The 14,019-nt window shown below is 36.8% G+C and overlaps 2 protein-coding genes across 4 annotated transcripts in view; one reads left to right on the plus strand and one right to left on the minus strand.

Moving 5' to 3' along the window:
• Positions 1 to 816: 816 nt before the first annotated feature.
• On the minus strand, positions 817 to 1,879 carry CAPZA3 (capping actin protein of muscle Z-line subunit alpha 3). Its single transcript, XM_004755738.1, has one exon. It carries the CDS (start codon positions 1,724 to 1,726, stop codon positions 827 to 829), a length of 900 nt encoding a protein of 299 aa, XP_004755795.1. The 5' UTR covers positions 1,727 to 1,879; the 3' UTR covers positions 817 to 826.
• A 96-nt stretch (positions 1,880 to 1,975) lies between these two features.
• The window catches only part of PLCZ1 (phospholipase C zeta 1), a 47,623-nt gene continuing 35,579 nt past the window's right edge, over positions 1,976 to 14,019 (plus strand). Inside the window, exons 1-3 of one of the 3 annotated variants that reach the window (XM_004755739.2) lie at positions 1,976 to 2,065; positions 2,489 to 2,644; positions 3,664 to 3,787. In XM_004755739.2, the coding sequence (XP_004755796.1) occupies positions 2,634 to 2,644; positions 3,664 to 3,787 (135 nt within the window). In that variant the 5' untranslated portion in view covers positions 1,976 to 2,065; positions 2,489 to 2,633. Of the gene's footprint in view, positions 2,066 to 2,488; positions 2,645 to 3,663; positions 3,788 to 14,019 lie in introns of those variants that run through there. The other 2 variants (XM_045073339.1, XM_004755742.2) reach the window with 2 other exon arrangements.

Consider the following 14,019-nt stretch of genomic DNA (forward strand, 5'->3'; position numbering starts at 1 on the left):
TTCTGTGTGCCTGGATGAATTAAACAACTTGAAATCTTAGATTCATCTCACGTAACATGGAGTTACTACTAGTGCCAGCCTAATCATGAAAAATTGTGTGCAAATTATTTAGCACAGGGCCTGGCATGAAATAAGCACTTATAAATGCTTATGGGGATGACTTCACAAGAATTTGACTAACATAAGCTTGAGAGGTTAGGCTTTTTGAGTTGATTTTTCAAAGACCATGTTTGTTATCAGAAAAACCCAGGGATTTGAGTAATCCCACTTCTTGGAGGGCACAGGCAGGCATCGGGGTGGATCCAAGTTTATTAATAGTCCTTCATGTGAGGTAGGTTTTGGATATCTGTTGGTTTCACAGAATATCCAACACTAACGTCACTTATGGAAACCCACTGTCTCGGGGCTCGTGTAGGACTGAACTGAGGTATCACTTGCAGAGTGACTTCATTTATATACCTTCTCTAGTTACAAAGAAAGTCAAAGGTCATTCCTACACACAGACAGACAAACAGACAGACACAGTCTTAACTTTGGCTGCCTTTAAAATACTTCTGGGTGCGACATTCTATGGAGCTCTTTTAGGTTCTAATAAACATCTCTGGCTTTATGATGGTTGCTACCACAAAACACATTTACATCACCCCTTTCTTGCCTGATTGGTTAATAGTCCCTGATTCAAATTATTTGTTCCACTTTTCCATAACTTAAGCTTGCATTTTCAAGTGATAAGCACCTCTGGTGGCTTCTCAACTTTAGGAAAATCCCAACACCCCTCCAGGAAACACAACTAAATCAGACGGAGACAATTACCAGGAGCAATCCTTTATATTATCCAGTTGCATAACACACTTCTTGAATAAATGACGTATCCCAATTTAGGATACATCACCAGATTCAAGTCCGAGAGTATCCGTTGCCAGTCAATAAGAGTGCGGGTCACTGGAAGATCTCTTCGTAGAATTTTTCTCAGGGCTTCATTTGATAACTCCTGTAATTCTTCTAAGACTGCAGCTTGAAATATATTCTCTTGCTCTTCCACAAGCCTTGCAAAATTTAAAGCCAGTTGAGCTTGGTTAACTACTTCCAAGCTTTCTTTCAGGTCCTTGGAGATCTCAATATGAAGGTTGACAGCTCTGAAGAAGTGAGCTTGCACAAAAATTCTTCCTGTTACTTGGGTTAGAAATGGATTTATTTGGAAAATCCACTTCGATTTCCAAAGGCCATTCCAGCAATCTCTTGTTTCATAGCTGTGGTCCTCAATGCAAGCAATCAAGAACTCCTTATTTTTCACGCTTTTTCTCAGCACGTTGCAATTTCCTGTTGGATAGTGATCGTTCACATAGAGTTTTAAGGCACACAGAACAACATTTCTCAGGTATTCTGTCTCGTTCCAAATGATACCGTGACTTTGGATGTCTTTTAGCTGGTTTTGAAGCAAGTCAAATTTGAAAGAAAGTTTGCTTTGGTAGTCAAAAAATCGGTAGTCACCCACTACGTTGTGGTGAGACAAGAGTACTGGATTTCCATCGATGCAGAGTGGTACAGAATATTTTTGGCAGTGCTGGTGGCCTGCGCACTCACCTTGATGGTGCATAAGTTTTTCATCACGGATAAGCAGACAGAGATCATCAAAGGCATTAACAAATTCCCCTGGAGGAGCCTGTATTAACAGTCTGCGAATTACTCTTTCTTTCTCTTTCCTACTCAGCGTACTACGTGACATGTTTCGTTGCCGCAGAAGCAAAGCTTCTGAAATCAAGAGTGTTCAAAGGATGAGAAAACATTCCATGAGACACCTTTCCCATCAAGGTGTTAAACATTCAAGCTTAAGATTACTATGTCTAACCATGAAAGCAGGTTGTCTGGCAAGCTCTGAGTGTCCTGATGAAGTCATAAGGAAGCTTTCTCTGTGAAGTGTGGAACTTTTGATGATATCACAATGGGTGTTCAGACCCAAAGAAAAACATGACAGTCACCTGACAGCGTGGTACCCAGCCAACCAGCTGTACCTATTTTGAAGATTTTAAGAACTTAACTTCCTGAACAGCCTTCCTCAAAAGGGGTTTGTCTCTGTGTGCATTATATGTTGCCAGGGATCTAGAGAAGCAGCCTAGAGTTCCTAGAGCATGTTTGGCAGCCCTTTCCACCTTCGGGGACCACAGTGGCATTGATTTATCCTCAGTCCCTCAGAATACTTGCCCCAAACCCACTGGAAGCACATTATGCTGAAAAGTTTCAGGGGGGCCGACCAAATAGGAAAAATAAAAACAAGATATGAAGGCTATTGATAGAAAAATGTCAAAGAGCAGTAGATGGTGCATTTATAAACACTGAGGCTTTGAAGCTGGTCAGAGCGCAGTAATAAGCCAGAAACTTCCAAGGCAGTGACGTGCAGGGAGCACCCCTTGTATGCGGTTTCTGTGGGATTTAAGCTATCTCCAAAAAACAAGGGCACAAACCACTGTGTTTTCTGCTTTCTCTCTAGAAAAGGGGCAGAGGCAACCGCTGATGAATATCAAGAAATTCCTTTACTACAAAAGGGCAGAGTTAACTATTTTTGGAACCTGTGACAACACGTAATGGGGAGAGACTTCTAAGCGAGGAGAAACGGAACAACAGGTCATGAAAATATGGAGAGCAAATATCCACTCAGAAGTCATTTCTGTTCCTCTTTTCTTTCTCTGGATTTATTCCCTTATGTTATATATGATTCCCCTCTCATTCTTTTTAAAGAGTCCTGAAGTTAAGCCTCTCTCATTTAAGTATAAACTGCTTCCTTCCATCTGTCCTAAGCTTTTCTGAACTTTCCTAGCTTCCTGTCTTTTTCTTATAAGAACATGAGCTTTGCCATATTAAGTCATAGTCCTCACATTTAAGGGCTTTCATTAGCTTTAACAATCTGAAATTGAGTGGATTTTTGAGCATTTTTTACCAACACCTTTCATGATTTTATAAAGTTCGTATATATCTTAACCATAGTTTTTCAAATTGAAGTGCCCTAGTTTTTGTAGGTTATCTGTATATGATAAGTAAACTTGTTTTAGTTTTTTCATCCATACCAAATATACACACTCAGCATGGCATTTTTAACTCTTTTTTGATAGCACTTAAAATGTGACTTTTTTTTTTTTTAGCATGTGTGTAATTGGGCAATTAACTGATGTTAACTAATATCAGACAATGGTAACTATGTTTTGAACACTCAGTAGCAGAAACTGTGTTCAATAATGTGTTAAAAATTCATTTAATGCCCCCACCTTCTTAAGTATTAATTTGTCCACTTTTCAAACAAGGGAAGTGAAGCTGAAAGACAGGTCAAGTGACAGGGACATCTTGAAGCCCAGCTGTTCCCCAAGTCCAGGTCTTCAGGAAACAGACTATATTTCCACAATAATAACTTGATTTCTCAATATTTTTCTTTACTTGTAATTTTTTATGTTATATATGCCCTTTCATATTTTTATTACAGAATAGGACCTACTTTGTTTCCTTGTAAATATTATATATCATAGAATTATCTTGTCACTTAAGCACAAAATAGTCTATCCCTTAAAAATAAAAATGTTAAACTGAAGAGAAATCAAATACTTATTTAGGCATTTTAAGTACTTAATAATTTTCTGTGAGAATTTCCTTAACTTCTGTTTTTGTGCTTCATACATGGTTTTTGACGGAGATTCGGGATGAATTTAGAGGTGGAAAAATTAACGTAGACAAAACTTACAAATTACTTGAAAAATTAAGTATTCCGTGCAATTATATTCATGTGAAATCTATTTTCAAGGTGAGATGATATCTGCTCCCAGTGTACCCCACCCTAGGAAGGACTTGATTCAATATAGGGAAATGTCAATAGCTACTTGGATGCTTTCTGCAGAAAATACCTATGAAAAATTAATCTCTTGAGAATTAAAGCAATTAATTATGCTAAATATATTCATAATCAAGAAGGAGAGACTTTAGGTAGGTGGCAAAATGAGTTAGTGATAAAATTTGAAATAATACCAGATTATTTATTTAGCACTATTAGCTGAATATAGGAATGTTCACATAAGATTAGGATTGGTCATATGATTAGATCAAAATCATACAACTGATGAAATGGTAAATGGATTTGATCTTAATAATTCATAGAAGGAATGAATAATCTTGAGAAAAATGGCATTTTATTCACCTCAAAGTAGAAAATCATGCCCAAATTTCTCTTTGTTTGAAGAAGAACCAGTAGGGAGGGAACCTGACTCCATTCTTTCACTAGAGGTTGGAGGGAAAGATCATAACTAGAAGAGAAAAAGTCGAGCATTCAGTTGAGTTTTGCATTAGGAAGATGGAAGATTTCTTGGTGAATACTAGATTGGCCAATCCAGATAGTTAGGAAGAGAGAAATCCTGAATCTGATAGTGCTTTTTGAAAGTGACTACCCAGATCACAATCTATGTTGAAACGTTTTTATTATTGCCAAGTGTGAAGCTTGTGCTATCTACTGGCAAGCTAATCAGTTAGCCCGATATAATTTCATGGATGATGGCAGAGGCAGGTTTCTGGTTCGGGAAAAGTAACTTGTTACTCACAAAAATAGCAATTGAAAGAGAATCAGCATTTTGGTGCCATTTCTCCCAGCCTCAGTTCCCAAAGTGTGATGTGATGAGGGCCGGTGCACACATGCATATGCGGTGGATTGTGTTACCAGAGAGGGACTGCAAGCGTAAGGAAACCGCATCTTTTATTATGAGCCATAAGCCTGCCTTGTCTTTGCCCAGGAGGGTGTTATTATCACGCCCAGAAAACCTACTCTTTCCTATGGAAGGAGATACTATCTTTTCATTACACAAACGTCCTTCAAAAAGCTATATATATATATTTCTTAAGAGCTTGCCGTAAAAGGCAAGAATTTCAGCTTGCTTTGGTGAATGCAAGTAGCCTGTGCTGCCATAAGCTATCAGAACTTTAATCAATTCATGTCTAATACCAGACCTAGAACACAAGTTTTTGTGCAAGATCTTTACATATAGAATTTCCCCCCAGTGGTGTCACTCAAAGGGAGAAACAATTATGTACTTTCTAGTCCAATAAAATTCACATTTAATATAATATAGAGGTAATGTATTAAATCTGTATCAAATGTGAAATATGATAAATCTTACTCAGTGATTATCAGGTTGCTTTGAATTATCTGCAAAATAAAGATATGCACCTGAAATGCACTTGAGTAGAATGCATGCCATATTTACAAGTATTATGTAGAATGTGCAGCAGTTATAACAAGTAAAGAAATAGCTCCTTAATTGAAACTGACGATTATTTGGACATGGCAGGAATGAAGGTCTGTTTTGTTTAGCAAAACCTTTTTGGAGTGGTTGTGAAAACAACGTGAATTATAAAAATTAGAGGGGCAGAGGTTGCCTAGAATTTTCCCAAAGCCTCTTTCAAATGACCTCAAATAATTTAAAGCACAAATTGCCTATAAACAAGGCTGATGATCTGGATCAGCAATTTTTATCTATTAAAGTAATTCCCCAAGGGCCCTTTAATAAATAATACTTTGCTTTCTTGGGCTAAGTTGTCATATATGCATTAAAATGTTAATTAAATAGAATGCAAGGGAAGGTGTATTAGCCAACTGAATTTTCTGGATAGCTAGAAATTAAGCTGCTTAAACAGTGGACTGCTTTGCTTCAACTTTTGATGTTTATCTTTCTACACTTCATGGGTACACCTTGTAGCCAGAGAAAATAAAGTGAATCATAATGAATCTCATTTTGGTGACCAAAATCTCCTAGTGTTTCAGGGCTGTTGTTATTGGCAAGCTCAACAGGCATGGAGATTCTTTATTCCACTAGATCTTAACTGTGTAGTGCTTGACAAATCAGAAGTTTCTCTGAGCAAATGTCGTAATCTGCAGAATGGGGATACCGATCTAGTTAACTTTGGAGGATTGTGCTGAATATTAAATATTTGTGAATGTGTAGTAGCAGGCTTGGCAAAGAGTAAGCTCTCAATAAATATTAGGTGAAGTTATAACAATCATAATTGTGCAAAATATATAGAAAATTGCATTATATTTATTGATTTCTTAAGAAGCTGGCATAAATTCTGATGTGAATTTATTTCCTTATTGGGTAAGTATTTATGATGAAATTTAAGTAAAGACAATGTACCTTCATGACCTTAGGAAAATATTCTTAAATTTCATTTTACAAAATTAATTATTGAGTCATGACTTGAGGAGCAATTCCCTAAGATTTTTTAATCTCTTTGTTAAAAAATCTTTATTGCTTTACTATTGTCTTTAATTTGTAGCATGCAAGATGTTTTATAGGAAATATAGGAAAAATATTTATAGGAAATATGTTTTATAGGAAATTTCAACACACATTGCTAGCCTGAGATTACCTTCTTGATTGTAGTTGAGTATGAAATAACATCCTTCTTAATTTTAAAAATTCATGTTGTTATTGGGCTTAAGTTTTCAAATTCTCTAAGCAGTTAATAGCCATTATTAAATCTATAGTATGTAGATTTAGATGGCATTCTGTCAGAAATTTTGGATTGTGAAAAATTAATAAAGTGGTGTCTTTCATCAGAGGGAAAAGAAATGCAGAAATTACTCTTTTATAAGCAGATTATAATAAATTTCATAGGTAATACATACAGGGAATCTGAGGAGACAGAGACCCAAACGTGGGCTTCCATAAAAGAAGCCATTGTAGAGGTAGCATTCTTGTTGGTCCCTAAAGAATGAGAAGCAGTGTGTAGGGTACAGTGCGAGAAGTGCTTGGGGAGTAAAAGGTAATGAACCATGACTTGCATGTAGGATGCATGAAGGGAGTGTGAGAAATGGCTGCAAATGCTAGGCATGGCCAGATGACAAAACTCCTGAGTGGTAGGCTATGGAATTTGTATTTACTTTTATAGGCAATGGGTAGCCATTGAACATTTTTGAGTAGGGAAATAGTGCAAATTTTAGAATGAATCTGGCAACAATGTAGAGTGGTTTGAGAGTTAAAAGGTAGAGAGAGGAGGGAAAGTGTATCTCTGCCGCCTCTGCCCTACAAATCTGCAACTTGGGTTAACGTAGCCACTTATATTTTTGTTTGGTTCCCTCTCAAGTTTATGATTTCTTACCTTAGTAGGTCCTCCACAGTCGAAGCTTATTTTTAATCTCAAAAACAAATAGCTCCATATCCTTTTCTAAATGTTACATTCTCTCTTTTAGCAGTTAAACTGAAAGAATCTTTCACATTTCTTTCTCTACTTCTCCAATGATTCATTGCAATACATTGTGCCTTTTAACCTACCTTGAAAACCTCAATTTTTTAAAATGGTAAATACAATGGTTAGGCTCTCTCTGCATTTTATTTATCCCTGTTTTCTTAAACTACTCTCCATTCTGACTTCTAAGACATCACTCTCTCCTAGTTTTCTTTTAAAATTTCTAATCATTCCTTTTCCATCTGTCCTGTCATCATTTTTTCTTTTGCTGTTATCTTAAAGTTGAGTTCTTAATTTTCTCTTCTTTTTTTTTTTTTTACTTTATATACTATTCTGAGCAATTTTATTAACTTTTCTTTTTTCTCCAGTTTTATTGAGATACAATTGATATACAAGATTATATTAGCTTTAGGTGTACAACATGATGATTTGATATATGTGTATATTGAAAAATTATTCCCACAACAAATTTAGTAAATAGCCATCAGTTCACATAGGTGCAAATTTATTTTTCTCATATTAGAACTTTTAAGATAACTCAGGTTAGCTTAAGTTATCTTCTAAGATAACTCAAATATACAATATGGTATTGCTAATTTAGTTACCAGACTGTGCATTACATCCCCAGAACTTATTATTATATATGTGACGTCAGTGTTAGTTACATCAGTCTTAGATGGCTACATGTTAGCCATCATGTACACTTTATCTCTAGTACTTGTTTATCTTATATTTGGAATTATTTATCTTATAGTTAGACTATTTATCTTATATAATATATAATTAATATATATCATATAATATATCTCTCATATATATCTTATATAATATATATCTTACATAATATGTAGATATATTAGATCAATATATCTATATTGAACTATTTATCTCATAATTGGAAGTTTGTACCTTTTGATCACCTTCACCCATTTCTTCCACCTCTATCAACCCTGCCTCTGGCAGTCATCAATCTGTTCTCTGTTATGTATGAGTTCAGTTTTTTTTTTTTTAGATTCCACATAGAAGTGAGATCATATAGTATTGGTCTTTCTCTGACTTATTTCACTTGACATAATGGCCTCAAGGTTTATCCATGATGTCACAAATTATAGAATTTCCTTCTTTAGTATTACAGAATAATATCTTATTCATATTTTCTCAGTTCACCTATTGATAGACATTTAGGATGCTTCCATGCCTTGGCCATTGTAAATAAAGTTGTAATAAACATGGAGGTACAGATATGTTTTCAAAATAGTGATTTTATTTCCTTTGAATAAGTATCAGGAAGTGGAATTGTTGTATGATATGGTAGTTAGTTCTATTTTTAATTTTTTTGAGTAATCTTCATATTGTTTAGAACCATTGTTTGAATTCTTGGTCGGGTAAATCTCTTTTCTCTGTTTCATGTAAGTCTGTTTCTATTTGTTTTGTTCTTTTGTTTGGAACATATTCCTGTTTCTTCATCTTCTTTTACTCTCTGTGTTAGCTTCTGTGCATTAGATGGAACAGCCACTTCTACCTTTGAAGGAGTGGCCTCATTTGGAAGATCATACTTACTGCTCAGCTCAGTCTTAGCTTTTGTTTGGCTCTCAAACTTTGTCCAAGCAGCCTACTTTATTCTTAGTGGCTCCCAGTCATTGAGGGAGTGCCAAGACCTATCAGTGTTCCAAAAGGGAGGATCCCAGTCAGCGCCCACATGTGGGCTAATTAGAAGCCCGATCCCCCAGATGGCAGATTGTAAAGCACATACATACACCTCTTTCAGAGAAAGACTGGAAGTGAGTGTCTCTATCAAATCCCTCTGCACCAATTTCCAGGGGGACAACTGGCCAAGGATTTTCTCTTTGTTTGCCACAGTTCTGCTGAACCTGTGAGCACAAACCCTACTGGCTATCAGATCCAGGCTGTCAAGGGATTTTCATCCCTTGAGTGGCAGCCATAAAAGCTGGGTGTCAGATGTGTGCACAAGCTTGTTTCAAGGGAGATGCTGGTGATCTGGAGGGAGGTGGAGAGAAAACATGAAGATGGTACCTGCGGGCTTTCCTGGTCTTCGGGGAAGATTGCCGTCTGCTCCTACACCTGTGTTGGATCAGAAGCATGACTCTCAGGCTGTAGCTTTTAAGATAAGCATATAGGCCTCTTTCAGGGAAAAACTACATGGTAGTTGGCTATCCCTGTGCTGGACTCTGGAAGGAGAGCCACCTTGAGTCCTTGTGAACTGTTAAGAACTATTTACTATTGTAAATAGTGTGTCTTTGTGGATCTTGCTGACACAAGCTGCAGCTGGCTTTCAGAGCTGGGTGTTTTGGGAGCCTCCCTCTCTGGTGGAAGTCTTAAAAGTTGTGGACTAGAAGTTGGGTCCAAAGCCCTCACTCCTCAGGGAGAAGCAGAGAGTTGTGGGTTCTCTCCCAATTATATGTCACCATGTTGTGGACTGATTGTGTCCACGTTGGTGGACAGATTATGTCTCAGCCTCTCTGCCCTATTTTGATACAGATTTTTTTCTCCTTTGCCCAATATGTAGGCAAGTTCAATGAACTAGTTTTTGGGTTTCTTGCAGAGGGAACTGTCCCATATGTAGTTGTAGACTTGGCATGTCCATGGGAGGATGTGAGTTCTGGAGCTTCCTGAGTCACCACCTTATTGCCTTTCAAAGACTTTCATTACCACCTTAATGGGAACAAGTCAACTGGTCTCCAACTGCTCTCTACTCAAAGTGTGTTCCTCAGACTAGTACCTCTGACATCCCCTGGGAGCTTGTTAGAAATGCAGAATCAGACATATTGAAGCTGACTCTTCATTTTAGCAAGTCCCTTGGTAATTGACACGTCCATTAAAATTTGAATAGCCCTATAAATTGGTTCCTTGTTTTTTTTTTTTTTTTTTTTAAAGATTTTATTTATTTATTTGACAGAGAGAGATCACAAGTAGGCAGAGAGGCAGGCAGAGAGGAGGAAGCAGGCTCCCTGCTGAGCAGAGAGCCCGGTGTGGGACTCGATCCCAGGACTCCGAGATCATGACCTGAGCCGAAGGCAGCGGCTTAACCCACTGAGCCACCCAGGCGCCCCTGGTTCCTTGTTTTTAATCCTACCTTGTATATTAGCTGCCAGAATGATTTTTCTAAAAAAAAAAACTATGGGATTTCCCTCATTATAGCTCATCAGTCAGTCTCTGGTTGAGAATGATGTCTGAGAGCCTCAGTGTGAAATCCAAGGGCCTCTAGGATGTAGTTTTGGCTTCACCCTTATCACTCACTGCAGCTTCACTAACATCTTCTTTAATCACACTCCTGTTTTGTGCTTTCATGTGGTTACTTGCTCTGATCCCAACTATTAGAATAACCCTTTTCCTCCTCACTTTCAGGCAACCATTCTTTCTTCTCAATGAAAGTTCAGTTCCAGGATTGTCTCTTCTATAAAGACCCTCTTTTGTCTCCAAGAAGAATTGCCCAACTTCCTTTTTCTGTTGTGTATAAAGTTTCCATTGTAATACTTTCATGTCAGCTTTCCTTTTCTGGAATATGAGCGTACAGAGGCACTGACAAGGTGTTGCCTTTACATCTTTAGTACCCAATTTTATTTCTGATCCACCTATTTAGTTAGGAAGAAAGGGAAGATAGAAGATAGAGTTTCTAAGCGGTTTAAATTAGTATGTCAGAGTTTGGGGGAAAAGGTGGCAGGTCATACGATTTCCTGTGATATATTTTGAATACTCTGTTTTTAGTGTAATTTCGGAGACAAATTTGAAACACCTCATCTTAATTTAAAAGTGAATTCTGTGTTTTGATAGCCCAACTTTCTTGTGAGGTCACTTATTTTAAGTGACACCTCATCTTTTTACTAGCAAACTGAGCAAGGGAAAATGGTAACATGAAAAGCTTTAATCCTGTTTTCTGAAAGCGTACTGTCAGAATATCAATAGAATCAATTTAATATGTTCTTTTATACTCATGTTTTCAATCATTCATTCAAACATAGTCACTAATGTGCTATGCTAGGGGAGGTCCAGGACTAAACATTGGCAATAAAAAGGATAAAATACCTACTTTCACGGTGTTCATGGTCTTAAGGTAAGACATATATTTTTAAATTATATGTAAACATTGAATGGGTTGTTTGGTAAAGTTCTTTTTGTAATGCCTTGTAGAGACTAACCACTTAATGAATTTTTTTTAAACAAGAGGAAAATGGCTTCACTGCTCTTATTTTATGCTGTATTTATAAATGATTAATATGTAACATTTCTAAAACCTGTAGTATTCCCTGAAGTGGGGCCCGAGATTTTGCATATTTTTAGTAATATATATTTAAAAATATCTTTCCCTGTTCTTCCTAGGTTTAGGGATATATCAACTCTTTATCCCATTAAATGCACAGATGTCAGCAGAATCATAAAATTGTTTAGGTGATAGATCATGTTCTTAATACCTTCTGTCAGGCATTATTTTGTTCTTTAAGGTACTAAGAATATAAGAAACAAATGGCAAGCTTCCTATCCAAGGCAATTCTAGAAGGGATTTGGGGTGGGGGAGCTTTCATTCCAGGGTAATAAACTTAATTATAGAAGAAGATTCAGAGTCTTATAAAAACCCAGAGGTGGGCTATCTGATGTGGCCTGGGGGAGACAGAAAAGAATATTTGGGAAGACTTCTAGAGGAGGATACTTTTCTAAGAATTAGTAAAAATTAGTAGGTTAGGAAGTGAAAGAGAAGTGTTCCAGACAGAAGAAACAATAGCAAGTCAGTTTGGTATTTATACTGTAACTAATTCAGAGCACCCAAAGTGTGAGGTACAAGAAAGAAAAGGATTAGAACAGACACCATCAGAGACATCTTAAAGGACCTGGGATGCCAACATGATACAGTTCAGGTTTTGTCTTGAAGAGAAAAAAGAAATTAGTGAGCAATTTAACAGGTGGTTAATGGGATCAGATTTGTATTTTACACAATTTATTTCTACTTATATACTGTCAATATGCATGATGGTGTACTGACATGTCTTTCTTCCTGATGTTTCTCTGTGTGGTTTTGGAGTTAGTTCAAATCCTGTTCTACCCTGCCTGTGGGGCCGGGGACAACTGACCTAAGATTTCTGAGCTCCAGCTTTCTCCTACAGGGGAAATATTAAATAAATACATTGGTACTCTGTCAGTTTTGCTGCTATTATGTGTGTCAGTCCTCAGATTTGAGTCTTTCTTGCTCACCACTTTCCTTTCTCCTGCTTCCCCTGCTGCTGATTTTGTTACCCGGGCTCCCTCATTACTGACTTCTGTTGCTTTCCTTTTCCTTCTCTCTTTCCACTAAAATTAAAACTTTCCATCTTCAGTAATATAATTTTGACCTATTCGGTGTGGTGGTTATTTTTTGGTAATTGAATTAATGTTTGGCTGTTAACTCCTTTGGGTTGGATCAAGGAGCAGTTATTTGGATTTGTGGAATTTTGTTTGAACTTTACATCTCTAGTTTTTTCTAGTATCAGAGGACAACTTTGATCTTTTGGGAAAAACAAAACAGAACAAGTCAGATGGCCAAATTTAAACCTTGCTTGAGAGTAATAAAACCTTCATTACTTAGCGGATAATGTATTTTATTTTATACTGCTACTTAGTAGGACTGTAATTTTTAATTTACACAGTTTTGTATAACCAAATTGGCAGGAATTACAGGCACACTTGACTTTTATGGGTTTGTTAAAGATCTTATAACAAATTATGAGTGGGATGGGGCTAAAATAAAATAAATTTAATTCTATGACATTGGCTTTAATCCAGAATTTAAAAATAGTAAGTTGAATCTTGTTAGTCTACTCAGATAATTGATAAAATGAATTATTTAAGCGTATGTAATTTTAAGGTGCTATTATCATTGAATGAGCTCTGGGCCCAATTTGACAAGAACAGATCCCAGCTTTTCTGCCAAGTTTATCTTCATCTCATTCGCACTTGGGGCTTCATTCCAGTCCCTGCTTCCTCGTGCTGCTCCATATATATATATATATATATAATATATATATAATTCCTTTGTGAATTATATTTGATTCCCAGCTCAGACTGCCTCTTGGATCCCTCGTATCCAACCACCTGGTCTACCACTGAACTTCTGCTGTTGAACCGTTAGAGGTTCATTTCATGAGCAAAAGTGCAAAAGATGAGACGATAGGCTGGATGATGTGAAGGAAGCAGAACTTGATAGGACATAGCAATATACTGATATCTAGAACAACCACTTATTGTATATTTTCAGTCCTCACAGCAACTTGATGACATAGGGAGTGAAAAATCCCATTTTTCAGATGAAGAACAGGAAGCTCAGAGAGTTTAATTTATGTGTCCCAAATCCCACATACTTTGGGGCTAGGGATATAATGTTAGCTCCAACTGTTTATAAATTGTCAGATTTTTACCACAGTATAATGGCCCTTCAGGACATGTTCCTTATACTCAAGCTGTTTGCAATATCAGGAGAAAGTTAAAATATAAATAAATAGCTTCATTTGAAATTAAGGGTCCTTGTAAGTGCAAAGCCTACTCTCCAAAGTTTTCTATTTGTAAGTGATTCTACTAGGTTTTTTTTGGTTGTTGTTTATTAACTGTTCCCCAACTATAGACATTCCTGATTTCTCTCCTCAATGCATATAACATTTTAATACGTTGAGTTCTCGTGACTTCTCTGTTCATAACTTCACTGATCCTTGTTCTTTAGTTTGTACTCACTACCTCCCACCTGGTTTGCACTTCTCTGTTCCATCCTGCTGTTCTCCATTGCTTCCAATTGGTCATGCCCAATTATTCTACACCTTTACT

This window comes from Mustela putorius, unplaced genomic scaffold (assembly GCF_011764305.1).
Source record: "Mustela putorius furo isolate JIRA1106 unplaced genomic scaffold, ASM1176430v1.1 tig00537227_pilon_pilon_pilon, whole genome shotgun sequence".
In the NCBI taxonomy this organism is placed as follows: domain Eukaryota; kingdom Metazoa; phylum Chordata; class Mammalia; order Carnivora; family Mustelidae; genus Mustela; species Mustela putorius.